General features: G+C 45.3%; 1 protein-coding gene across 1 annotated transcript in view; it reads left to right on the forward strand.

Annotated features, from left to right (window-relative positions):
* LOC137428690 (uncharacterized) overlaps nt 1-27750 on the forward strand; it is a 220452-nt gene that overhangs the window by 44527 nt on the left and 148175 nt on the right. Inside the window, exons 2-5 of the mRNA XM_068118595.2 lie at nt 4410-4454; nt 9221-9256; nt 22822-22893; nt 27280-27333. Coding sequence (XP_067974696.2) covers nt 4410-4454; nt 9221-9256; nt 22822-22893; nt 27280-27333 — 207 coding nt within the window. The remainder of the gene's footprint in view (nt 1-4409; nt 4455-9220; nt 9257-22821; nt 22894-27279; nt 27334-27750) is intronic.

Genomic DNA, 27750 nt, shown 5'->3' on the forward strand with positions numbered 1-27750 from the left:
TTGGACGAAACTTGTTGGACAGGTTGTGTGTGTGACAAGAAAGAACCTATTCAATTTTGGTGAAGATCCGGATCCAGCTAGTAGAATTTTTAAAGTGATTTTTCACCATTGAGTGATCGTGCCAACCAGGTGGAATGCCGGTCTAGTTCAAACAGTATCATCGTATTGTCTCGAGTGGCATATCATTTGTTTCGCCTTGCGAGCAACCACTGTATACGAGTATAAGAGAATCTGTTTGTAATTCTATCTCAAACTAGAACGGAATTTGGTAGAGCGCATACCTCCGCCAGGCTGAACAGTTTATGGTTTCTATCCCAATTATAGGCCAAATCTGGATTCGGCCCTGAACCAAAATCGAATCGGCCTGTTCTTATCACGAACCCAACTCATCCACCAGGTTTTGTCATAACCTGCCCACATCCTTATGAAATATTGTGACATTTATTGTTTTGGGCTCTATCTCTCAATTCTGAAGAATCAATTTTAAAATAAATAATTCTGTATCCTGATCTGGATCTGTATCCTCGCCGAAATCGAACCAATTTTTCCTTGTCATGCACCAAACATGTCCACCAAGTTTCGTCCGAATTTGTCCATAACTTTTTGAGAAATCGTGCTCGATATTGTTTTTGGTCCTATTTCTCAATGGTGAAGAAATTTAAAAAAACACCTTTAGAGGCCTAGCCGACCTCGGAAGGATGACAGGCTGAGTCAACCCCCCTGGCGTTAATTCAGCGATCGACCGGGATTCGAACCCAGGATCCTAGGATCCTAAGCCGGCACCCTAGCCGCTAGCCCAACACCAGGGATTTGGGATCTCAACACCAGGGATCTCAATGGTGAAGAATCACCTAAAAATGATAGCATCCAGATACAGATCCGAATCTTCACCAACACCTAAACAATTTATCCTTGTCACAAATCCAACGTGTCCACCAAGTTTAGTCCGAATCCGTCCATAACTTTTTGAGATATCCTACTCACAGACAGACAGACGGAAAAACAGGGGTGGAAACATAACCTCTGTCGACTTTCGGTGGAGTTGGTAAAAACAAGAGTACCAAGCTCGTGGAATCCGCATTACCATGTGCTTTTGTGGACACAAGATGCCCGAGTCATTTTAATTATATATACAGTATATATATATATATATTGTACAAAGAATCGAGGCTCGTGTAAGAGCTAACACATTGAACATGAAAACATGCAATGAAGGGAGCGGGAGACAAGAGGGAGAGGGAGCACACAAGCACAACAGCAGTGAATAAGGACGTCGGTAGATCTGTGGAGGGGGAAGGGTTGGGGAGGAGGGAGGGATACACGGTATGAAGCAAATGAACACTACCAGGAACTTCACTCTTCGGAATTTCAGGAAAGAAGTTGGGGATTTAAAGAGGCGGATTTGGGGTGTTTTAACAGGGGTAGAAAAGATCAAGGTTTTGGATGGGGGAAGATAAGAGATGGTGGTGAACAGCTGTTTTAAAGACCTGGGATTGAAGAGAAGTGGGATTGAAGAGAGTGTGGGAGTTTGTTGCAGAGGTGGAAGAAAAGAGGAATGAAAGAGTTAAGGTGAGCAGAGAGTCTTGATTTTGGTAGATTCACAGGAAGAGGGTTGCTGGCATATCTTGTGCGACCTGCAGGAGTATTTGGGGGCAGAACACAGACAGAGCTGGGGGAGCAAGGCCGGAGAGAAGTCGGTAGAAGACAGAAAGACCACCTACCTGCCTGCGGTGAGTGAGTGAAAGGCCCTTGGAGTTAGATCGCAGGAGATTCCAATGATTCTGAAAGCTTTGCTTTCAACAGCGTGAAGCCGAGCTAGGTGTGAAGCAGGTGCACCAGCCCAGAAAGGAAAGCAGTATTCCATTGAGCTGTGGATGAAAGCCTTGTATGTAGTGAGGAGCTCAGGTGTGCCAAAGAAGGTCTTCGCACGATGGAGGGTGCCCAGTGGGCGACTCGCTTTGGAGGCCAGCTTGGAAATGTGGTTTTCTCAGGAAAGATCAGATAGACCCAAAAGCTTGAGTGACAGAACTTCTTGGAGAGGATTGTTGAGAAAGTAGATGGGAGGGTTGTCCAGTCGATCTTTTCTGAGAGACATCGTAAGAGTGTGAGATTTGTCAGGATTGAAAGACATGTTCCACTTGTTTGACCAGTCTGTGATTTTGTCCAGGTCTGCAGAGAGTGAGGAGGCTGCAGACTGCCGATCTGAGCGATGAGGTATGGAGCGGCAGAGAGTGGAGTCATCAGCAAAGAGATGGAGAGGATTTTCCAGACAGTCATTGATCACAATGATCCTGAAGGAATACTAGCTTGGATACACGAGAGGTTTTACCTGACGTGGAAGCTGATCCCGACTTACACAGGTGAGCACAGTTTGGTCACTAGAAGGAGAAAAGTCCCTGCACAACCCTCAATAATATTGTAGGTGGCTTCACTTAAGACAACCTCCTGGATCTCTTGGGATTTTTTTCATCAGCATCAATGACCTCTCTGGAAAACCCTCCATGTCATTTTGCAGATTGCTCCACGTTGTGCTGGATATTTTCTCACTCCAGGGACAGACGAGTTGCGGCAGCATCCCTGCCTGTCGATCTGTAGAAGACAACAACGCCAGTCACCTGGAAGGTGGCATTCAATGCTGGAATGTGTCGCACTCTTACTTTATCTTTACATAAGGACCACTTGGCAAACTCCCCACCTTCCCCTCCTTCCACCAACTTCGAGATGGTCAACCTTTGGAAGAGGGATAAGTCTTTGGAACTCTTTCTCCTAATGATATTGGGAAACTTGTCTTGGGCCTACCACGCATCTCCAAGCTGGCCAAGACCTCACCTTGGTATTCTTCACATTGCGACGTCCTTCCTTCACCATCCTCAGCTCTAAAGAGTACATAAAGCATCCATTCACAGTGCCATGATTTATGGTTTTGTGGTCTGATGCTGTCGCAATAGAATCTAAAGCTCTTGGGGTCATCTATGTTTTTTTGAGAGGAGTTTTTTTTCTCTACCGCCACAGGCCGGTTGGTCGTTGCGTGGTCCTCCACCATCTTGTTTCCCACACTGCTCCTCCTCAATCCCTCCATATCAGTGCTTTGACAATCCCGAACCCCTCCGACACATCTTTATAGAAGCAAGCACCCTCCAAAACTGAAAATTTTCTGGCAAACCTTTTCTGTCGACACAAGTCATATCAAATTTGGTAAAAATTCAATATTGAGATCTTCGGAACGCGTGCGGAATATGTATCTCGAAAAATTGGTGTTTTTGAACCGATCCAGGTCTCCTCGGCTTCTCTTCCCCACTACCCGATCTGTATTTGCCTCCTGCCCCTCCCCGCATCACACCTTCTCAATGCCACGTCTCTCTTGCTTTGCCCGTCACCAAACCTCACACCTCTTCGTCTCCCCCTCGCCCTCTCCCCTCATCCCAGGGAGAGACCAGAGAGAAGGAATTCGTATGCCTAAGTCAACCGCATACTGCCTCTTCAGAACAAGGATTAACAAAGACTCAAATCTTTCAATCAATCTCTAATATTTACTTATTAGAGTAAAATTGCTCTAGTTCCGTGGAGGCTTCCACCATGATGTATGGTCTTTTCTTTCTGCTTCTCCTGCTCTCCAGAGCACAGGTAAGCTCTTTTTGAAGTTGCCTTCGTCGTGTCATGGGCAGTTGGATAAATCCGTGCTCCGTGTTGCGGCATCTCGATGACTTCATGTCGACAGTGACATTATTGTTCTATTTACCTATTTACCCAATCACCAGGAACCTTGAAATTTTTACCATGAAATTGAAAAGCTGCCTGGTCGCTGAGATGGAGATGTTGAGGCCTCAACTCTGTTTTGGATGGAATCTAATTTTAATCAAATAATAGTAAATTTTTAAGGGTTGTTGTTCTCCATCTGCCCATTGAGATAGCTGATCCTTGCTCTTTAGTATAGACTGTCTTAGTGAAGGAAGGGTTAAGGAAGTGGGAGGAGGAAGGAAATTGAGGAAGGAAATGAGGATTGCACAAAGGTCCTATTTGGAAGGACAGCATGGTCCACCAAAAAGCTCCATGAACAAGCAATGGCAAGATATATTTTATTTTACTAAATTTTCTCTTCCCCCATGTACTCCTAGTACTACGTAATAGATGGATGGAGGGAGTGGGTGAGAATGCGGGTTGGGCTCCCATTGGATAAAACAATTGTGAAATGCAAGAAGAAATGGAAGATAGGAGAGAAATGGAAGTAGGGTGTGGATGAGGTTAAAGAAAAGGAAAGGGAGGCCAGCAAGGAGGAGGGTGAAGGTGAAGAGGAAGAATAGAGTAGGTTTGGACAAATAGTCCATCCAAAGTTTGTACATATTTGCATATGTAATATGTCGACGGCTCTTTTCCATACCTCGGACATCTCTCTGAACTCCTGTTTCCAGGCTCTGCCCGGCCCTCCTGGAGTCCCTGGAACAGACGGAGTTGATGTAAGTTGAACAAATGAATGTCGTTTCCACTGTTCATACTTTTTCTGTTCAAATGTTAATTGTCTCCAACCTCAAACCACCTTACAATGATGGATGTAAGAGACCTCAAGTCTCTTACACGTGTTTTGTACTCGTGATGGGTTTGAGCTGTGTGTCGGGAGCTTTCACGGCACATCCATCATTCCTTTTCTGCTGGAACCCTCTCAGTCACCATGAGCTTTGGATCCAGGATGGATTAGTGTAACAACAACAGCAATATCAATCAGACCCTGTTCCATCTGAGCTATTAGTCAGGTTCACGATGTTAACAAATATAATTTCGTTCAAAATTTTGGGAGATTAGCAAACCTGTACATTTTTGGAATCATCAGAGCATGAGGAATGCGAAAATCAATGTTGGCATTTGCACAGACACAGATTTTGGATTTTCAAAATGGCCGCCATAAAATACATATTTTGCGCGATCTCGGCTTCTGGTCAACCTAGAAACTTAATTAAATATGCTAATCCTATGTTTTCTGGGTCAAGGAATCCAATAAAGGCCTCAAAATAGTGCTCAGGATTATAGAAAAGCAACAAACAAAGGTAATTGAAAACCATTGTCTTTATATTTGTGATATAACTGTATTACATAATACATGATATTGCAAGTCCTTTGAAGTTATAGGTATGGGTTTATAAAGCAAGAAAGCAGCCTTGTTGGTATCACATTGAACTATAAGTCTTATACACAGGATCTACGAGGTCTACACCGTTCAGGAATATGCTTTTACACAATCATCTTCATCACTGTCCTGAGTGTCATTTTCGCAAAGGTGTCTACGCAAATGTAAACATTAATTTTTGGATTCCTCATGCTCTGAATATTCCAAAAATGTATAGTTTTGCTAATATCCAAAAAATTTGGAACGAAAAAACATAGTGAACCTGACTATAATCTCCATATTAGAGTCCATCTCTAACAAGTCGAAATCATAAAGTATCACTTATCTTGTTTGAGAATGGTTTTATTTAACCCTCCATCTGCAAAATGTTCCATAAATCCACATTATTTAAACAAGCAACGGTACCCGCCCATAGGGCGGGGCTTCAATTGGGAGGCCCAAATGAAAAAGCAAAATATCAGAAATTGAAGGCTTTTTTTTATTTTAAACGATTTATATAAACATTCGTTGAATCATATCAGATGCAAATCATCAAAATCTAAACAGTATTTGTAGAATTTCAATAAAAGCCGCATCACTGTTCATATCGGTAAATATTATTCCATCGTGTTTGGAAAAACTGGAAATTGGAAAATTGGAAAAACAATAGAGCTTATTTTACTCCAGGGGGTTCGGAAAAATTGGAAAATTGGAAAAATTGGAAATTGGAAAAATTAGAAAATTTGGGAAAAATTGGAAAAACAATTGTAGCCTATTTTACTCCAGGGAGTTCGGAAAAATTGGAAAAATTGGAAATTGGAAAAATTAGAAAATTTGTGAAAAATTGGAAAAACAATTGTAGCCAATTTTACTCCAGGTGGTTTGGAAAAATTGGAAATTGGAAAATTTGGGAAAAATTGGAAAAACAATATAGCCTATTTTACTCCAGGGGGTCCCAGGATTACCCACCCAAAAATTTGTTGCGATCGGTTCTGCCGTTTTTGCGGTACCTGGGAACAGACGGACAGACAGACATTTGGTGAATTATAGTAAGATAACATGTCTTTCAAGTGAAAGGCATACACCAACCTCTATCGGTTAGGGCAGGAATTTGGAATTTGTTCAGGATGCCGGAGATAAGTCGCCTGCTGTCGGATCTTTATAACATCCAAAAAAAATGCTGGCAGACAAGACACCCAGTTTAACATCCAATCGAGGGACGGCACATGCATTGAAGCCTCGCCCAGCCTGCGAGACACCAGGATGGCAGTTTGTAGCTGGGTCAGGATTCTAACCCAGGCAAGATGGCTGAGAGGCGAGTGTGCATACCTCGAGGCCATCCTGCCAGTCCGCCCAAGACCGAAAGAGTCTAGAATCCTGTCTCTATAACATTAACCCAACGAGAGACTAAATTCTAACATAAACTTCAAACTCAGGTTCAAGAAGTCACAACGTGAACTACAACCCAGGCTCGAGACCTCAGACTCAGGCTCAGGAAGTCACAACTTGAACAGAAACCCAGGCTCGAGACCTCAGACTCAGACTAAGGCTCAATAAGTCACAACTTGAACTGCAACCCAGGCTCGAGATCTCAGACTCAGACTCAGGCTCAGGCTCATGAAGTCACAACTTGAACTACAACCCAGGCTCGAGACCTCAGACTCAGACCCAAGAAGTCACAACTTGAATGACAACCCAGGCTCGAGATCTCAGACTCAGGCTCAAGAAGTCACAACTTGAACTACAACCCAGGCTCGAGATCTCAGACTCAGACTCAGACTCCGGCTCAAGAAGTCACAACTTGAACTACAACCCAGGCTCGAGACCTCAGACTCAGACCCAAGAAGTCACAACTTGAACTGAAACCCAGGCTCGAGATCTCAGACTCAGACTCAGGCTCAATAAGTCACAACTTGAACTACAACCCAGGCTCGAGATCTCAGACTCAGACTCAGGCTCAAGAAGTCACAACTTGAACTACAACCCAGGCTCAAGACCTCAGACTCAGAACCAAGAATTCACAACTTGAACTACAACCCAGGCTCGAGATTTCAGATTCAGACTCAGGCTCAATAAGACACAACTTGAACTGCAACCCAGGCTCGAGATGTCACTCAGGCTCAAGAAGTTACAACTTGAACTACAACCCAGGCTCGAGATTTCAGGCTCAGGCTCAAGAAGTCACAACTTGAACTACAACCCAGGCTCGAGACCTCAGACTCAGACACAGGCTCAAGAGGTCACAACTTGAACTACAACCCAGGCTCGAGACCTCAGACTCAGACCCAAGAAGTCACAACTTGAACTGCAACCCAGGCTCGAGACCTCAGACTCAGGCTCAAGAAGTCAGAACTTGAACTGCAACCCAGGCTCGAGATGTCAGACTCAGGCTCAAGAAGTCACAACTTGAACTACAACCCAGGCTCGAGACCTCAGACTCAGACACAGGCTCAAGAGGTCACAACTTGAACTACAACCCAGGCTCGAGACCTCAGACTCAGGCTCAAGAAGTCACAACTTGAACTGCAACCCAGGCACGAGATGTCAGACTCAGGCTCAAGAAGTCACAACTTGAACTACAACCCAGGCTCGAGATTTCAGACTCAGACTCAGGCTCAATAAGTCAACTTGAACTACAGCCCAGGCTCGAGACCTCAGACTCAGACCCAAGAAGTCACAACTTGAACTGCAACCCAGGGTCGAGATGTCAGACTCAGGCTCAAGAAGTCACAACTTGAACTACAACCCAGGCTCGATATTTCAGACTCAGACTCAGTCTGAATAACTCACAACTTGAACTGCAACCCAGGCTCGAGACCTCAGACTCAGGCTCAGGAAGTCACAACTTGAACTACAACCCAGGCTTGAGACCTCAGGCTCAGAAAGTCACAACTTGAACTACAACCTGGGCTCAAGACCTCAGACTCAGACTCAGGAAGTCACAACTTGAACTACAACCTAGGCTCAAGACCTCAGACTCAGACTCAGGCTCAAGAAGTCACAACCTGAACTACAACCCAGGCTCGAGATGTCGGACTCAGGCTCAATAAGTCACAACTTGAACTGCAACCTAGGCTGAAGACCTCAGACTCAGGCTCAGGAAGTCACAACTTGAACTACAACCCCAGCTCGAGACCTCAGGCTCAGGCTCAGGAAGTCACAACTTGAACTACAACCCAGGCTTGAGACCTCAGACTCAGGCTCAGGAAGTCACAACTTGAACTACAACCTCGGCTCAAGACCTCAGACTCAGACTCAGGCTCAAGAAGTCACAACTTGAACTACAACCCAGGCTCGAGATGTCGGACTCAGGCTCAATAAGTCACAACTTGAACTACAATCCAGGCTCGAGACCTCATACAAGGATTAAGACTCGGACGCTGAACAACTAATCCCACAGACTCTAACCCAGACTTGAGATCTCAAGACTCAGACTCGACCGGTTGGTACTCTGCTACTTCACTGATATTGTTCTTTCTCTCCATCCCATCCAGCTGGAATTTCTCTGACTCTCCTTCTATCTCCATAACAACTCAACTTTCCTCTCCACCTACTATAGCTCTTCTGCATTTTCTGCCATCTATCTATAATTCCAGCAATCTCTGTGTGTGTGTGTGTCTGTATGCGACCGCTGTTTCTCGACAACTACCGGTCCGATATACTTGAAACTTGCCAGGTATATTGCTGGGGACCCGAGGATGTGCCTTTTCAAGGTTTTAAATTAATCGGAGAAGTAGTTACCGAGCTATGGCGATTTCTTTACCAAACTCCGCAAGCCGTTCGCTTTGGACCAAACCATTTCATGTAAATAGAGGGGGGGATTGTCACCGTACTCGCAAGCCGTTCGCTTTGGACCAAACCATTTCATGTAAATAGAGGGGGGGGATTGTCACCGTACTCGCAAGCCGTTCGCTTTGGACCAAACCATTTCATGTAAATAGAGGGGGGGGATTGTCACCGTACTCGCAAGCCGTTCGCTTTGGCTTTGCGAATGGACCAAACCATTTCATGTAAATAGAGGGGGGGGGGATATAATTTTAGATATATATATAGTACGGGCATGCCCTAGTTTTCTGAAATACAGAGAAGTCTTAATTTTGCCATGTCTGTTTCTTTCTGCAGGGAGAGCGGGGACCACCTGGACAACCAGGACAACCGGTAAGGTATCTCAAGGAAGCCATGATTGCTAAACACATCGGTCGTTCCATTTGGTTCTCCACCAGCAAAAAATTGATCTAAGGTCGAATTGCAGATGTATGGTTGGTAATTTATTATTTAATTGTGTGCTGACCAAAACAATCACTATTTGCCTTCATTCACCAAATTTGATCATTTATTGTGGGCTTTGTTGAGGAATATCATGTTTATGTTGGGAAACTTGGGATCATCACATTATGTTTATGAGATTAAATGGAGAACATCAATGTCAGCATGGCAGGTCTCCTATCCACCAACAAGACTTTTATCCGCAGCTTAATGGAGTCCAGATTCCTCCTCTGGGCTTGTGCTCCTGCCTCTCATCTTGCTCGGCTTGACAGAAACCAAGGCCTTGAAGATTATTGTAATCTCCTGCGATGAAGCCGAGTCTATCGGCCTATCACTTCCCCATCACAGAATGGTCGTTGGTCTCTCTGTCTTCCACCGCCTCCACTCTGGTCTTGCACCGTCTGCTCCTTTCATGCTTCGTGCCCGCCCGGGTTTCTGCAGAGTGCAAATGGTCCACCATCAACCCCCTTCTGGTGAAACTCCCAAAATCCAGGATCACTGCTCACCTCCACTCCTCCGTTCCTCTCTTTTTTCTCCACCCGTGGAACCATGTTCCACATCCTCTATAATTTCATTCTTCCCTCTAGGTCTCCAAGACAGTTGTTCACCACCATCTCAGATTATGCAAAATTAAAAACAATGATATTTTCCACCTTCGTTAACTCCTCCCCCTTCTTCCTCCACCTTTCCTTTTCCCTCCCCTCCCCCTTCACCAGGCTCTCCTCCTCCCCTCCCCTCTGTCCCCTCACCTTCCCACCAGATCCTCCTCCTCCCAAATTTCCAGTTTCTCCTTCCTCACAGTTTGCTTCTGTATCCATCCTGTCCACCCCCTGTATCCTCCCCTACAATTTTTCCCTATTTCCCTATTCCCTTTAAATATTTCCCTATTGATTCTTGTCTTTTTGCAATTGTTGTTTTCATGTATTGTTATGCATTATGTTTTCCACTCTGTCAAAGCGCCTTTGGGCTTCTTGAAAAGCGCTATACAAAATAAATGAATTATAATTATTATTATTACAATTCATTCTTACGCGCATCCCTTGCTTGTCTGTCTCCCTCTGTTTTGTCCTTCGACTCCTCTGTTGGTGTCCCCCCTGTCTCTACCGTGAAGTGTGGTGCTGCGCACACAACTTGCTTGCCAAAGAGGTAGGCCACAACGCGTTTGATAAAACCAAGAGTCTTTATTGTGAAAGCTCGAACTGCAGCACTGGGCGGGCTCGAGCTTGGAGCCCGCATATATGTGCCGAGGCCACGCCTCGTCCCCGGGCGTGGCCGATCGGTCGATAGGCGGGGCATGCATTCCAGTTCCCCACCTGGACGTTCGCGCCACCTGTTGGTGCGCTGAATTCGTGTCCCTTGCTTGTGTCCGCCACACGCGCCCCCCCCAGAATTCCCGCGCACCTGAAGGGTGAGTTCGCGGGGAAGCCGGATGACCCGGCCGAAACGCCCCCTGGCGATGGGTGCCGGTCTGGGGGGTGGCGGGACGGCGGGGCTGGGGGGTGCCGGGGGTCCGACCACCGGGGGCGGCCTCGACGCGGAGGCAGAGCTGCTGGCGGGGGTGCCGGGGTCCGACCGCCGGGGGGCGGCCTCGACGTGGAGGCAGAGCCGCTGGCGGGGGGTGGTCTGGATCGAGGTGGGCCGGCTTGAGGCGGTCCACGGAAATGCGATCCGGGGCACCGCCGATGTCGACCGTGAAAAATTTGTCCCCGGCCTCCAACACGCGGGAGGGTCCGCCGTACGGGGGCCGTAGCGGTGCCCGGTGGGCGTCGTGCCGGACGAACACGTACTTTGTCGTGCGAAGCTCCGGGGCGACGTGGGAAGGCGGGCAACCGTGGTGTGCCGTTGGCACCGGGGCGAACCTCCGGGTGGTCTCCTGAAGGGCGGAGCGCTGTTGTGCCACGGACCAAGGAGCCGTGGAGTCGGGGATAAATTCACCCGGTACCCGCAGTGGTTGCCCGAAGACCAGCTCCGCCAAGGACGCGCGCAGGTCCTCCTTGGGCGCCGTCCTGAGGCCCAGCAGGTCTTCGGGCAACCACTGCGGGTACCAGGTGAATTTATCCCCGACTCCACGGCTCCTTGGTCCACGGCACAACAGCGCTCCGCCCTTCAGGAGACCGCCCGGTGGTTCGCCGCGGTGCGCACTGGGCGGGCTCGAGCTTGGAGCCCGCATATATGTGCCGAGGCCACGCCTCGTCCCCGGGCGTGGCCGATCGGTCGATAGGCGGGGCATGCATGCCAGTTCCCCGCATGGACGTTCGCGCCACCTGTTGGTGCGCTGAATTCGTGTCCCTTGCTTGTGTCCGCCACAACCGTTCCTTTTGTTCTATCCTGTCCGATACACTCAATGTTCTAGCTCTTCCACGAGCCTTGACTGTATACAAAAACCGTGTGTGTGTGTGTGTGTGTGTGTGTGTGTGTGTGTGTGTGTGTGTGTGTGTGTGTGTGTGTGTGTGTGTGTGTGTGTGTGTGTGTGTATCTGTGTGTGTCGTTGGTTGTTGTCTCCATAATTTGGGGTTTAGAAGGTGGAACGGATCGAGTATCCACCCCCACTTCAGTGAAGGATTCCGATTCATGGGCTAAGTTGTGAAGTTTTGTTGTTCTCGGAGTTTTGTTCCAAGGACTCTTTTCAGGATCGTCACTGAGCCCCGTCCAGCCTCCACCTGCAATTCATTTGTCGTAATATTCCCAGGGATGGTTTTTAAGATCTCTGTAAGGTTCTTCTTTTTCATTCCCGTTGCCCCAATTATCACTGGTACAATTTCGGCGCTCTTCAGCTTCCAGGATCTTTTCACTTTCATTCTTGAGGTCTTGATATTTGGTCATTTTCTTGCTTTCTGTGTACGCAGTATACGGTCCTGGTTTATCAGCAGTAGCCTGGATTGAGAGATTGGTCTGGTTGGAGCAGAGACCTCGGATGTTTGAGGTCCACACAGTTATGGATGGGGGAGGAGGGACTGGGAAGGATTTTTTTTTTTTTTTTTTTTTGTATACTGAATCGAGGCTCGTGAAAGAGCTGACATTTACTTCACAAACAAATCAACCAGACAAACAAAATATATAAAAAGAGGGAGCGGAAGACAAGAGAATGGGAAGCACACAAACACTTGAGAGCACACAACATTTGAGAACAGGGAAATGTGTGGGAGGGAGAGGGCTCGGGGGGAGGAGGCGTGGGAATGGGGGGGGGGGTGGGAGAAGTATAAAACACAAGGACACCAAGGACTTCCAGGACAGAAGTTGGTATTTCAAAAAGTGGAATTGGGGTGAAATTATCGGGGATAGAAAAGATCCACATCATTTGAAATGCCACATTATTTGAAAAAAGTGCAAGAGTGCCAATATTTATGGCCACGACTGTATGTAATACCAATCAAAACTATTGCCAGACATAAGCAAAGTTTATTCAACATCTTCCATGAAGGAAGTATCATCATCATCATCCTCCAGGATTTGGGAGGGTGCAGGATTGGGTTGGGGGGAGGGAAGTTTTGTGGCAAGGTGAGAGGGAGGCTTTGTGGGGGTGGGTGCGGGAAAGATTTGAGTGGTAAAGTGTGGGGGAGGTTTGAGTCGTGAAGTGTGTGCGAAGGTTTGAGTGGTGAAGTGTGGGCGAAGGTTTGAGTGGTGGAGTGTGGGCGAAGGTTTGAGTGGTGGAGTGTGGGGGAAGGTTTGAGTGTGTAGGAAGTAGGGGAAGGTTTGAGTGGTGGGTGTGGGGGAACTGAAGGTTTGAGTGGTGGGGGTGGGGGAAAGTTTGAGTGGGTGGAATGTGGGGGAAGGTTTGAGTGGTGAGTGTGGGGGAAGGTTTGAGTTGTGGGGGCGGGGGAAGGTTTGAGTGGTGGGTGTGGGGGAAGGTTTGAGTGGGTGGGTGCGGGGGAAGGTTTGAGTGGTGGGTGCAGAGGAAGGTTTGAGTGGTGGGTGCAGAGGAAGGTTTGAGTGGTGGGTGCAGAGGAAGGTTTGAGTGGTGGGTGCAGGGGAAGGTTTGAGTGGTGGGTGCAGGGGAAGGTTTGAGTGGTGGGTGCAGGGGAAGGTTTGAGTAGTGGGGGCGGGGGAAGGTTTGAGTGGTGGGTGTGGGGGAAGGTTTGAGTGGGTGGGTGCGGGGGAAGGTTTGAGTGGTGGGTGCAGAGGAAGGTTTGAGTGGTGGGTGCAGGGGAAGGTTTGAATGGTGGGTGCAGGGGAAGGTTTGAGTGGTGGGTGCAGGGGAAGGTTTGAGTGGTGGGTGCAGGGGAAGGTTTGAGTGGTGGGTGTGGGGGAAGGTTTGAGTGATGGGTGCAGGGGAAGGTTTGAGTGGTGGGTGTAGGGGAAGGTTTGAGTGGTAAGTGTGGGGGAAGGTTTGAGTGGTGGGTGTGGGGGAAGGTTTGAATGGTGGGTGCAGGGGAAGGTTTGAGTAGTGTGGGCGGGGGAAGGTTTGAGTGGTGGGTGCGGGGGAAGGTTTGAGTGGTGGGGGCGGGGGAAGGTTTGAGTGGTGGGTGCGGGGGAAGATTTGAGTGGTGGGGTCGGGGGAAGGTTTGAGTGGTGGGGGCAGGGGACGGTTTGAGTGGTGGGTGCGGGGGAAGGTTTGAGTGGTGGGTGCGGGGGAAGGTTTGAGTGGTGGGTGTGGGGGAAGGTTTGAGTGGGTGGGTGCGGGGGAAGGTTTGAGTGGTGGGTGCAGGCGAAGGTTGGAGTGGGTGGGTGCAGGGGAAGGTTTGAGTAGTGGGGGCGGGGGAAGGTTTGAATGGTGGGTGCGGGGGAAGGTTTGAGTGGGTGGGTGTGGGGGAAGGTTTGAGTGGTGGGTGCAGGGGAAGGTTTGAGTGGTGGGTGCAGGCGAAGGTTTGAGTGGGTGGGTGCAGGGGAAGGTTTGAGTAGTGGGGGCGGGGGAAGGTTTGAGTGGTGGGTGCGGGGGAAGGTTTGAGTGGGTGGGTGCGGGGGAAGGTTTGAGTGGTGGGTGCGGGGGAAGGTTTGTGTGGTGGGTGCAGGCGAAGGTTTGAGTGGTGAGTGCGGGGGAAGGTTTGAGTGGTGGGTGCAGGGGAAGGTTTGAGTGGTAAGTGTGGGGGAAGGTTTGAGTGGTGGGTGTGGGGGAAGGTTTGAGTGGGTGGAATGTGGGGGGAAGGTTTGAGTAGGTGGAATGTGGGGGAAGTTTTGAGTGGGTGGGATGTGGTGGACGTTTTGAGTGGGTGGAATGTGGGGGAAGGTTTGAGTGGGTTGAGGTAAGGGGAAGCATTGAGAGGGTGGGATGATAAAGGATGTAGACATGGGGGACATGAAGAGGAGGGATACTGATTATAAATTCCCAAATTGGACAAATGGAGATAAAGATCATGGGATGGAAAATGAGATTTTTTTGTTGAAAGCACAGAGAAACGTGGTGCTGTACATGCGGGGGAACGGTTGGTGGACCAAGCGCTTCGCTAACATAAAGTTTTACATTACAATCTACGTAAAGAAGAAGAAGAACAAAACAATGTGAAGAAGAAGAACAAAACATTGTGAAGAAGAGGAACACGTGTAGCATTCCTGACAGAGATATAAGGGTGAAAAAGCATTTTTAAATGATTTTAAAATATTTTAAAGGAAGAAGGAATAAGCGTTTATATGTAATGAAGATTCCGTTTGGAGATCGGGAGAAAATCGGGGTAAAATAATATGGAACAGGAAGTAGGCAGAAGGAAATTCAAGTAAAAGGAGATCAATGTGGAGTGGGAAAAAAAAAGGAAATTTTTTTTTTCTTGTTTTGGTTTTTGAAGCGAGGAGTGGAAATCGGATAATGTTGAGGAGGTAAAGTAAGATATTTGGGAGGAAAGAAGCAAGAGGAACACAGAGATAAAGAATTTTCAAACCTTTTATCCGGTGAGCGGCAGCGTTTGGCTTTGAACAATAGGAAACAAATTCAAGATATAAAGTAGCACAAACAACGTACAATCTAACATGAAATTTTGGACCGGATACAACAGCAAGTCCAAGACGAAGATATAACATCAAAACACGACGAATCGGATTCGGAAAACTCAGCTTTAATGAGTTGGAAACAGAAGCTACAGCTTTTGTCAGCACGTGCAAAAATCCCCGAAACCGGAAGTCTGCAGAGTCTTTGTTCGTGAAAGACTTTCACGAAAAATGTTCCCAGGCGACCCCACAAGGTGCGAATAATCGAGGCCGAATCCCACAGACTGCGCTAAATTACCCATTACGTGTCGCTGTCTTGTCTTTCATATGTGACATCCGCACAATTCCCTGCATGGGATTGCCAAAAGGAAGTAGCTGCCAACAAAATGACATCCCGTAGGCCATAAAGTCTCTCCAATGACATCCCGCGGATTGTTCTGAAACTTGATACATGAATACGAAAGAGTATCGCGCACAATTACTCGGCTTCAATTTTTATATTTTGGATCATGGGGGCTCCTGGGGGGGGGGGGGTGGGGTGTTAACCCCCAAACTTTGGATACCTACTCCTCCCTTACTTACCAACAGATTTCTCTGAAACTCGTTGCATCCCTTCTAATGGATGGCCTGCAGGATCACTGTCGTAGATTTTCCGTTTTCCTATTTTTCCAATTCGGATCAATGGGGCTCCAAGGGGGATCCCCCAAATTAGCAGAGGTCTGAACAACAACCTCAAGAGATGACCAGCATCCCATTTGGTGGAAATTCTAGTGGAATTCTGGTTCAAATCCCACGTACTGTAGGGTACCGCACGAGTTTGTCCATTGTCTACTCGTGTCCCTGTAGTTCATGTGCTGATTGATGTCTTTCTCCAGTATGCTACATATATGTACACCGTGAACTACATCACTGTAGATCTAAGATAAAACATTTTTTTAAGGTAGTATATCTAGACGGCCCTTCTTGCCAATCCTTTCCCTTTCAACTAATTTTTCCAGACTCTTTTTCCACCCTGGAGTTAATCATCAATTGCATCATATTTTGCATTCTCGTGCACCCGTGTAGCACCTGGGTAGTTACAATGCCAGTTTGGTTTGTGCCACCACAGACAGTTTTAACGGCTGAAGACAAATTACACAAAGACATGAACTCAAACAATAATTCCAAGTGAACTCACCTACGGGCCCTGTTGAAGCATCGTCTGCATCAGTTTACACCTGAAGTGCCATGAAGTGCACCTCTGGCCACTGGCTAGTAAGAGAGAGTTGTTGGCTTCAGTTGTTATTGGAGGGGAGATACATGCTCGGGATTCTTCTTCTTCTTTCGTGTTGCAGCATATGGCTGCGGATGGCATCATTCGCTGAGGGCGCAGGAGGTGCTTCATCCATCTTCTATCTGATGCAGGGGTCAAGGGTCACTTAATCATCAAAGCAAAAGGTCCTTTGGAGGAGACATTAAACTGCCTCTCTCATCTGCTGAATTTGTGCATGTGAAAGATCTCACGGTATCTTTCGGAGGGACCTTTGGCAGGGACAATGACCCGATTCCAAATCACCAAATGTATTTGTCAAGGGTTCATCACCTTGGCCCAGTCGACTATCACTGACGTGCAGGTCCAACGGTCACTTTGAACCCCACAAATCGGTGGAGTTTCAGGATGAAAACCTCAAGTAGAGCTACATTCAAGGTACACCGCCACATGGAGACGGAATTGGGAGGTAGCGGTGCACAATAATTGATTGGTTAATTGCATAATTAATATAAATCAATAATAATAGTTCATTAATTAATTTCTTAATCAATTGGCTAATAGCATTCCTAAAACCACTGGCTCATGTGAATCTGCAACTTTTTAAAAATCAATTAATGAAGTTATAATCTAAAATTCAAGTAATTAATCGATTCATTGATTAATCCAAAAATAAAAAATACAATTTACAGCTAAATCACTTGGTCATTGTCATGTTCAAATATCAGCTTCCCAGCTCAAAAGGTGCCTGAGATATTGCCCATCGGAGAAAGAAAATAAATAAATTCATAATAATTAAGTAATTAATTGATTAATCCAAAAATTAAAAATACAATTTACAGCCAAATCACTTGGTCATTGTCGTGTCCAAATATCAGCTTCCTAGCTCAAAAGGTGCCTGAGATATTGCCCATCGGAGAAAGAAAATAAATAAATAAATAAATTGATAATAATTAAGTAATTAATTGATTAATCCCAAAATTAAAAATACTATTTACAGCCAAATCACTTGGTCATTGTCGTGTCCAAATATCAGCTTCCTAGCTCAAAAGGTCCCTGAAATATCGCCCATAGGAGAAAGAAAATAAATAAATAATAAATAAATTGATAATAATTAAGTAATTAATTGATTAATCAAAAAATTAAACATACAATTTACAGCCAAATCGATTGGTCATTGTCGTGTCCAAATATGAGCTTCCTAGCTCAAAAGGTGCCTGAGATATTACCCAGAGAAGAAAGAAAATAAATAAATAATAAATAAATTGATAATAATTAAGTAATTAATTGATTAATCCAAAAACTAAAAATACAATTTACAGCCAAATCGCTTGGTCATTGTCGTGTCCAAATGTCAGCTTCCTAGCTCAAAAGGTGCCTGAGATATTGCCCAGAGGAGAAAGAAAATAAATAATAAATAAATTGATAATAATTAAGTAATTAATTGATTAATCCAAAAACTAAAAATACAATTTACAGCCAAATCGCTTGGTCATTGTCGTGTCCAAATGTCAGCTTCCTAGCTCAAAAGGTCCCTGAGATATCGCCCATAGGAGAAAGAAAATAAATAAATAATAAATAAATTGATAATAATTAAGTAATTAATTGATTAATCCAAAAACTAAAAATACAATTTACAGCCAAATCGCTTGGTCATTGTCGTGTCCAAATTTCAGCTTCCTAGCTCAAAAGGTGCCTGAGATATTGCCCAAAGGAGAAAGAAAATAAATAAATAATAAATAAATTGATAATAATTAAGTAATTAATTGATTAATCAAAAAATTCAAAATACCATTTACAGCCAAATCACTTGGTCATTGTCGTGTCCAAATGTCAGCTTCCTAGCTCAAAAGGTGCCTGAGATATTGCCCACAGGAGAAAGAAAATAAATAAATAATAAATAAATTGATAATAATTAAGTAATTAATTGATTAATCCAAAAATTCAAAATACCATTTACAGCCAAATCACTTGGTCATTGTCATGTCCAAATATCAGCTTCCTAGCTCAAAAGGCCACAGGTGAAAGAAATTAAATAAATAATAAATAAATTGATAATAATTAAGTAATTAATTGATTAATCAAAAAATTCAAAATACCATTTTTCCCCAAGCACTTGTTCATTGTCGTGTCCAAATTTCAGCTTCGTGTCTCAAAGCATGGCTGAGATGTCGCCTGGACAAAAAAAAAGAAAAAAAGAAATATGTCGTGCGAAGCACGAAACGTGCGAAATCTCTAAAATAAGTTGTTGACCTTTTGGCCTATGTTGACCTCAAAAATAATTGGTGGTTGAATTCAGTGATCTGATGGACGTTAAAGATCCCACGGCATCTTTCTCGAAGAGTAGGCGAGTTATTTCCGGCACCCTGAAACAAATCCCAAACTCCTGGCCTAACCTACAGGGGGCACTGCATCACCGGCACAGCGGCGCCCCCCATCAAATGATGCTGCCCGCAGGCATGCGCACCATGCGAACGAAATAAGTCATCATCATCATGCATTTATTTTATATAGCGCTTTTCAGGAAGCCCAAAGACGCTTTGACAGAGTGCAAAACATAACGCATAGCAAAACATAAAGACAATTGCAAAAAAAGAAGAATCAATAGGGAAATATTCAAAGCACAAAGGAGGGAGAAGGAGAGGAGATAGTCAGGGGTTAGATGCTGTGGGTTAAATGTTGAATGCAGTGTTGAACAGGTGGGTCTTGAGTGATGTTTTGAATGTGGTGAGTGAGGAGGAGTCTCTGATGGTGTGAGGTAGCGAGTTCCAGAGGGTGGGAGCAGCGATGGAGAAGGCCCTGTCCCCCCAGGATCTAAATTTGGTCCGGATGGGGGGGGTCAGGAGGTTGGTACCAGCAGAGCGGAGGTTGCGGGTGGGAGTGTGTCTGGAGAGGAGGTCAGCCAGGTAGGATGGGGCCAGGTTATGGAGGGCTTTGTAGGTCAAGAGGAGGATTTTGTACTGGATTCTCTGGGAGATGGGGAGCCAGTGAAGCTTGTAAAGGACGGGGGTGATGTGGTTACGGGTCCGGGAATGGGTGAGTAGACGGGCAGCGGAGTTCTGAATGTATTGGAGTTTATTGGTGATTGTTGAGGGTGAACCATAAAGGAGGCTATTGCAGTAGTCCAGACGGGAAGTGATGAAGGCGTGGATGAGGGTTTCTGCAGCCACAGAGGAGAGGGATGGACGGAGACGGGCGATGTTTTTCAGGTGGAAGAAGGCTGTCTTTGTGATCTGTTTAGTGTATTTGTCGAAGGAGAGGGTTTGGTCAAAGATGATGCCAAGATTCCGGATGTGAGGGGAGGTGGACACTGGGAAACCGTCGATGTTGAGGGCAAAGTTATGGGTGGACTTGGTGAGCGTTTTTGGGCCAATGATGATTATTTCAGATTTATCACAGTTAAGTTTGAGGAAGTTGATTTGAAGCCAGGATTTTATTTCAGTGATGCAGTTTGTCAGGATAGAGTGGGTGGCGGTGGAGATGGACTTGGTGGAGATGAAAAGCTGGATGTCATCGGCGAAGCAGTGGAATTGGAGACCATGACGGCGGATTAAGTGACCGAGGGGGGACAGGTAAAGGATAAAGAGGAGGGGGCCAAGAACTGAACCTTGGGGGACACCTTGAGGGAGGGGAGCAGTGGGGGATTTGCAGTTATTGATGGAGATGAACTGACGTCTGTCAGAGAGGTATGATTTAATCCAAGAGAGGGCAGTGCCGGTAATGTTAAAGGTGGTTTCAAGTCGGGTGAGGAGGATGGTGTGATCGATGGTGTCAAAGGCAGCGCTGAGGTCGAGGAGGATGAGAATGTTGAGGTTGCCAGCATCAGAGGAGAGGAGAAGGTCGTTGGTGATTTTGAGGAGAGCAGTTTCAGTACTGTGGTTGGACCGGAATCCGGATTGGAATGTTTCATACAGGTTATTGGCAGAGAGGTGATGCTTGAGTTGAGTGGCTACAGCGCGTTCCAAAACCTTTGACAGAAAGGGTAGGTTGGAGATGGGTCTGAAGTTATTTAGGGTGTCAGGGTTTAGTCCAGGTTTTTTCAGAATGGGGGTAACAGCAGCAATTTTGAGGGATGGTGGGACGATGCCTGTAGACAGGGAGGAGTTTATTGTTGCAATGATAAGTGGAGAAAGAGCAGGAAGGGAGGCCTTGACAAAGCTGGAGGGGATGGGGTCAAGAGTGCAGGTGGCAGTTTTCATTCCGATGAGGAGTTCAGAGAGGTCAGTAGGGGAGACTGGGGAGAATTGAGACAGGGGATGGCAGGATAAGGGGGGGCAGGTGGTTTGAGGGGGAGCGGGTGCGGCGGTGGTCAAGCTGTTGTAGATGTTTTCAATTTTGCGTTGGAAGAATGAAAGGAAGGAGATGCAGTTGTCTATTGTGAATGACTGGGTGGTGGTGTTCAGGGGGCTGAGGAGTTTGTTTATTGTAGAGAAGAGTGCTTTTGGGTTTCCGGAGCCAGAGTGGATAATTTGAGAGTAGTAGGCGGAGCGGGCGCGGGAGAGGGCATCTTTATAGTGTTGTATGTGGTCCTTGTAGGCCTGGGAGTGAACTGTGAGACCTGTTTTATTGCGGAGTCTTTCAAGTTGGCGAGCACGAGTTTTCATTAGGCGGAGCTCAGGGGTAAACCAGGGAGCAGAATGGGTGAAAGAAACTGTTTTGGTTTTTATAGGCGCAATTTGGTCAAGGCAGGAAGAGAGAGTGTGGTTGTAGTAGTCAGTGAGGTCAGAAGGGGTGTGGAGGTCAACGAAGGGAGAAGTGGACATTTTTTCAGAGAGGGTCGATGAGAATGAGGCAGGTGAAAAAGCGTTTAGCTTACGGAAGTTGATAGTGCGATAATGCCTTGGTGCTGGGGTGGGGATGTTGATGGTCAGAGTGATGGCTAGGTGGTCAGAGAGAGTGAGGTCGGAGCCAGAGAGATGGTGCAAAATTAGTCCAGTAGAGCAGACAAGGTCCAAAATGTGACCACGGTTATGGGTAGGAAAGTTGACATGTTGAGTGAGGTTAAAGCAGGTGAGTAAATCAGTGAAGTCAGTGGTTAGCGTGGAGTCAGTGGAGTCCATGTGGATATTGAAATCACCAAGGAGGAGGATTGAGGGGGAGAGGGAACATAGCTGGGTCAGAAAGTAGGAGAAGTCAGACAGGAATGATGGGTGTGGTTTGGGAGGGCGGTAGACAACAGCCATGACTGACTGTGTGTGACCAGAGAGTTTAAAAGCCAGGTGTTCAAATGATGGAGCAGATGAGATGGAGATGAGGTTGGTCTTGATGTCTTGTCGGTGAATAACGGCAATTCCACCACCTCGGCCCTCCGAGCGTGGTTTATTGATGTAAGAATATCCATTGGGTGTGGTGAGGTTGAGCGTGTAGTAGTCCAGTGGTTGTTGCCAGGTCTCAGTGAGACAGAGAAAGTCCAGTTTATTTTCCAGGATGTAGTCGTTCAGGATGAGGCATTTGTTGTTGAGGGACCGGGTATTGAACAGGGTGAGCTTGATGTTGTTTTGTACGGCGGGTATGAATCCAGGTGATTTGGCCAGGGTTCGCAGACAGGAGGTGCGATTTTGTGCGTTGTTGTGACCAGGTGTGTTGGGACGATGAGTGGGAGTGCGCTGAGCCGACCAGAGGATGGGGATGGAGTGACCTGATTGTAAATAAACAAACTTACGACCGGAGCCACGGTGAATGTACCTGGGTCGACGCAGGAGTCCATTCGATCTGATTGCAGAGATGCATGATGGGGTGGAGCGGGTTTTAAGCAGGAGAAGCCTTGCGGCAGAGTACCGCAGAGCCATGCCAGCAGGAGCGAAGGCAAAGCGAGCACGCGGCCAAGGGTGAGGAGGCGAAACAATCGACACAACCAACGGGAGTGGGCCCGAGGAAACAGCGATGGAGCCGAGCAGGTGAAGCCCGGAGCAGCAGAGCAGAGCCGGGACCGCGCAGAGGAAGACTCAATGGCCATAAATCCGCCACGACCACCAGGAAAGCAAGACACGGACAATGGTCCAGTCAGAGAAGCGGCGAGCAAACGACGCCAGCGTCCTCTCACGACCGGACCGGAAAACGGAAGTCAGACAGGTGGTAGTAGTAGTAGTAGTAGTAGTAGTAGTAGTAGTAGTAGTAGTAGTAGTACTACTAGTGTCTACTAGTACTAGTACTAGTACTACTACTAGTACTAGTACCAGTACTACTACTAGTACTAGTACCAGTACTAGTAGTACATTGACAACAGCAATTAGTAGCGATCAGGATCTTTTTAATAATATAATTATTTGTCTATTTTTGATTGGATACGGCTGTAATGTGATGCATGACGTCACGTTTTGCCACGTGATTAACTACATGTGATGCTGCGCAGGGTTTGAAAGGTGAACAAGGACCAGCAGGATCGTTTGGACCTCGAGGACCACTAGGTGTACCTGGGATGGATGTACGTGTGCTCCCATTCCATTTGTCGTTCTCCGGGTCTAGTCGTGCGATCGAATCAAACTGAGCCAACATTATTGGAACCATGAGCAGCCATTTGAACCGAGAAACAGAAATGAACCCACTGGAACCCAAAGAAGATGTAACCATGGAAATTGTATCTTAATTTCTCTGTTTCTACAGTTTGACATATATTAGTGGATCGACATGTTTTTGGGTTTTTTTAGGGATAAAATCGACCAAAGTAGCAAATTGGGGTAAAACGGGCTGATGTGTCAGTGAGTGTCAAATTTGGCTTTTTCTACCATTGATGACACAATGAGTTACAATTAACGTCAATTCATAGAGAGCATATACCTCCACCTGGCTGAACAGTTTATGTGCCATTGATGGGTTCTAAACCAACGTGATTACAATGCTCGCATGGTTTATAAGGCACTTCCTGGTAGTTTGTCAGTGAGAGGGACATCTGTGGGGTGGATGTGGGTGGGAGGGGGTGGAGGATAAATGCCATTCCTCAGATCTACAAGGATCTTGATACACCCCTTCTCTTTTAATAATGACGTCACCCGATGAGTAAGCTGAACAGTTTATCCTGCTATATATCGTTTTTATCCCGATCACTTAATGCTGAAGAATCACTTTAAATTATCTGATCTGGATCCATATCCAGATATTCACCAAAATTGAATCAGTTCTTTGTACACACCCAACCCGTCCACCAAGTTTCATCCGAATCAGTCCATAACTTTTTGAGATATCCTGCTATGTGTCGTTTTAATCCCGATCACTCATTGGTGAAGAATCACTTTAAAATTCTCTTATCTGGATCCATATCCAGATCTTCACCAAAATTGAATCAATTCTTCCTTGTCACACCACCAACCCGTCCACCAAGTTTCATCCGAATCAGTCCATAACTTTTTGAGATATCCTGCTATGTGTCGTTTTAATCCCGATCACTCATTGGTGAAGAATCACTTTAAAATTCTCTTATCTGGATCCAGATCCACATCTTCACCAAAATTGAATCAATTCTTCCTTGTTACACACCCAACGCGTCCACCAGGTTTCATCCGAATCAGTCCATAACTTTTTGAGATATCCTGCTATATATCGTTTTAATCCCGATCACTCAATGGTGAAGAATCACTTAAAATTATCTTATCTGGATCCAGATCCACATCTTCACCAAAATTGAATCAATTCTTCCTTGTTACACACCCAACGCGTCCACCAAGTTTCATCCGAATCAGTCCATAACTTTTTGAGATATCCTGCTATATATCGTTTTAATCCCGATCACTCAATGGTGAAGAATCACTTAAAATTATCTTATCTGGATCCAGATCCACATCTTCACCAAAATTGAATCAATTCTTCCTTGTTACACACCCAACGCGTCCACCAGGTTTCATCCGAATCAGTCCATAACTTTTTGAGATATCCTGCTATGTGTCGTTTTAATCCCGATCACTCATTGGTGAAGAATCACTTTAAAATTCTCTTATCTGGATCCAGATCCACATCTTCACCAAAATTGAATCAATTCTTCCTTGTTACACACCCAACGCGTCCACCAGGTTTCATCCGAATCAGTCCATAACTTTTTGAGATATCCTGCTATATATCGTTTTAATCCCGATCACTCAATGGTGAAGAATCACTTAAAATTATCTTATCTGGATCCAGATCCACATCTTCACCAAAATTGAATCAATTCTTCCTTGTTACACACCCAACGCGTCCACCAAGTTTCATCCGAATCAGTCCATAACTTTTTGAGATATCCTGCTATATATCGTTTTAATCCCGATCACTCAATGGTGAAGAATCACTTAAAATTATCTTATCTGGATCCAGATCCACATCTTCACCAAAATTGAATCAATTCTTCCTTGTTACACACCCAACCCGTCCACCAGGTTTCATCCGAATCAGTCCATAACTTTTTGAGATATCCTGCTATGTGTCGTTTTAATCCCGATCACTCATTGGTGAAGAATCACTTTAAAATTCTCTTATCTGGATCCAGATCCACATCTTCACCAAAATTGAATCAATTCTTCCTTGTTACACACCCAACGCGTCCACCAGGTTTCATCCGAATCAGTCCATAACTTTTTGAGATATCCTGCTATGTGTCGTTTTAATCCCGATCACTCATTGGTGAAGAATCACTTTAAAATTCTCTTATCTGGATCCAGATCCACATCTTCACCAAAATTGAATCAATTCTTCCTTGTTACACACCCAACGCGTCCACCAGGTTTCATCCGAATCAGTCCATAACTTTTTGAGATATCCTGCTATGTGTCGTTTTAATCCCGATCACTCATTGGTGAAGAATCACTTTAAAATTCTCTTATCTGGATCCAGATCCACATCTTCACCAAAATTGAATCAATTCTTCCTTGTTACACACCCAACGCGTCCACCAAGTTTCATCCGAATCAGTCCATAACTTTTTGAGATATCCTGCTATATATCGTTTTAATCCCGATCACTCAATGGTGAAGAATGACTTTTAAAATCCTCTGATCTGGATCCATATACAGATCTTCAACAAAATTGAATCAACTCTTCCTTGTTACACCTCCAACCCGTCAACCAAGTTTCAGCCGAATCAGTCCATAACTTTTTGAGATATCCTGCTATGTGTCGTTTTAATCCCGATCACTCATTGGTGAAGAATCACTTTAAAATTCTCTTATCTGGATCCAGATCCACATCTTCACCAAAATTGAATCAATTCTTCCTTGTTACACACCCAACGCGTCCACCAGGTTTCATCCGAATCAGTCCATAACTTTTTGAGATATCCTGCTATATATCGTTTTAATCCCGATCACTCAATGGTGAAGAATCACTTAAAATTATCTTATCTGGATCCAGATCCACATCTTCACCAAAATTGAATCAATTCTTCCTTGTTACACACCCAACGCGTCCACCAAGTTTCATCCGAATCAGTCCATAACTTTTTGAGATATCCTGCTATATATCGTTTTAATCCCGATCACTCAATGGTGAAGAATCACTTAAAATTATCTTATCTGGATCCAGATCCACATCTTCACCAAAATTGAATCAATTCTTCCTTGTTACACACCCAACGCGTCCACCAGGTTTCATCCGAATCAGTCCATAACTTTTTGAGATATCCTGCTATATATCGTTTTAATCCCGATCACTCAATGGTGAAGAATGACTTTTAAAATCCTCTGATCTGGATCCATATACAGATCTTCAACAAAATTGAATCAACTCTTCCTTGTTACACCTCCAACCCGTCAACCAAGTTTCAGCCGAATCAGTCCATAACTTTTTGAGATATCCTGCTATATATCGTTTTAATCCCGATCACTCAATGGTGAAGAATGACTTTTAAAATCCTCTGATCTGGATCCATATACAGATCTTCAACAAAATTGAATCAACTCTTCCTTGTTACACCTCCAACCCGTCAACCAAGTTTCAGCCGAATCAGTCCATAACTTTTTGAGATATCCTGCTATATATCGTTTTTATCCCGATCACTCAATGGTGAAGAATGACTTTTAAAATCCTCTGATCTGGATCCATATACAGATCTTCAACAAAATTGAATCAACTCTTCCTTGTTACACCTCCAACCCGTCAACCAAGTTTCAGCCGAATCAGTCCATAACTTTTTGAGATATCCTGCTATATATCGTTTTTATCCCGATCACTCAATGGTGAAGAATTACTTTAAAAATTATCTTATCTGGATTCAGATTAGAACCTTCACCAAAATCGAATCCGATATCTCAAAAGGTTGTGAACGGATTCGGCCGAACCTTGGTGGACAGGTTGGGTGCATGACAAGGACGAATTCATTAGATTTTGGTGAAGATCCGAATCCGGATCCGGATACGAGATGTAAAAAATTTTAAAGGGATTTTTCACCATTGAGAGATGGGGCCAAAAACAATATATGGCAAGATATTTCAAAAAATTGTGGTCGGATTATGACAAAACTTGGTGGATGAGTTGGGAAGATGACAAGAACAAGCGGACGAGATTTTGTTTCAGGTCCGAATCCAGATCAGGCCTATCATTGGGATCCACAATGTAATGTGTTCAGCCTGGCCGAGGTATGCGCTCTACCGAGTGCAGTTCTAGCTATCTTATTAAATACCACAATGGCTCCCAAGTATGACGAGACTGCTTGATGTGAATTGAATGAGAATTTTTGATTATTCGGATATTTGAATCTAAAAGTTATTCTCGTTTTATCATTCCCTCACTCTTCTTTCCTTCTCACTCCTCACTCTTTGGCACTACTTTCCGCTCTCTTTACAGAAATGTTTCCTCTTCTCATTTTCTTGCATTGTCTATGTCCTCATCCCACTCCATTGTTTTCCAGGGATTAGCTGGCCCAGTTGGCCCACCTGGCTCTTTCGGACCACAAGGCCCACGGGTGAGTCTGATCCGTGAGAATTGAGCACGTGATGCTTACATTCAAATGACAACACAATAATTATTTATCGTTATACTTCAATATCAGGTAAGAAGAAGCTGATGGCCGAAAGGAAGGATGTGAGACTTGCCATGCACCATTTACACCATTATTATATCTGTGAAATCTTTATGAAATCATTGTCAAAAAAAAATAATTCCTTTGTAATGTACAGTAGTGTGCAAAGGTTATTCCAATGACATTCATACTTTTGGGAAAAGGTGCTTGAATCCCCCCTACCTACAATAGATGCATTAGAATTGGATACTCTCTTCTTCAATCCCACTCCTCCCTCCAGGTCTTTAAAACAGCTGTTCACCACCATCTCTTATCTTCCCCCATCCAAAACCTTGATCTTTTCTACCCCCGTTAATTCAC

This window comes from Myxine glutinosa, chromosome 5, assembly GCF_964187855.1.
Source record: "Myxine glutinosa chromosome 5, kmMyxGlut1.1, whole genome shotgun sequence".
Classification (NCBI taxonomy): Eukaryota; Metazoa; Chordata; class Myxini; order Myxiniformes; family Myxinidae; genus Myxine; species Myxine glutinosa.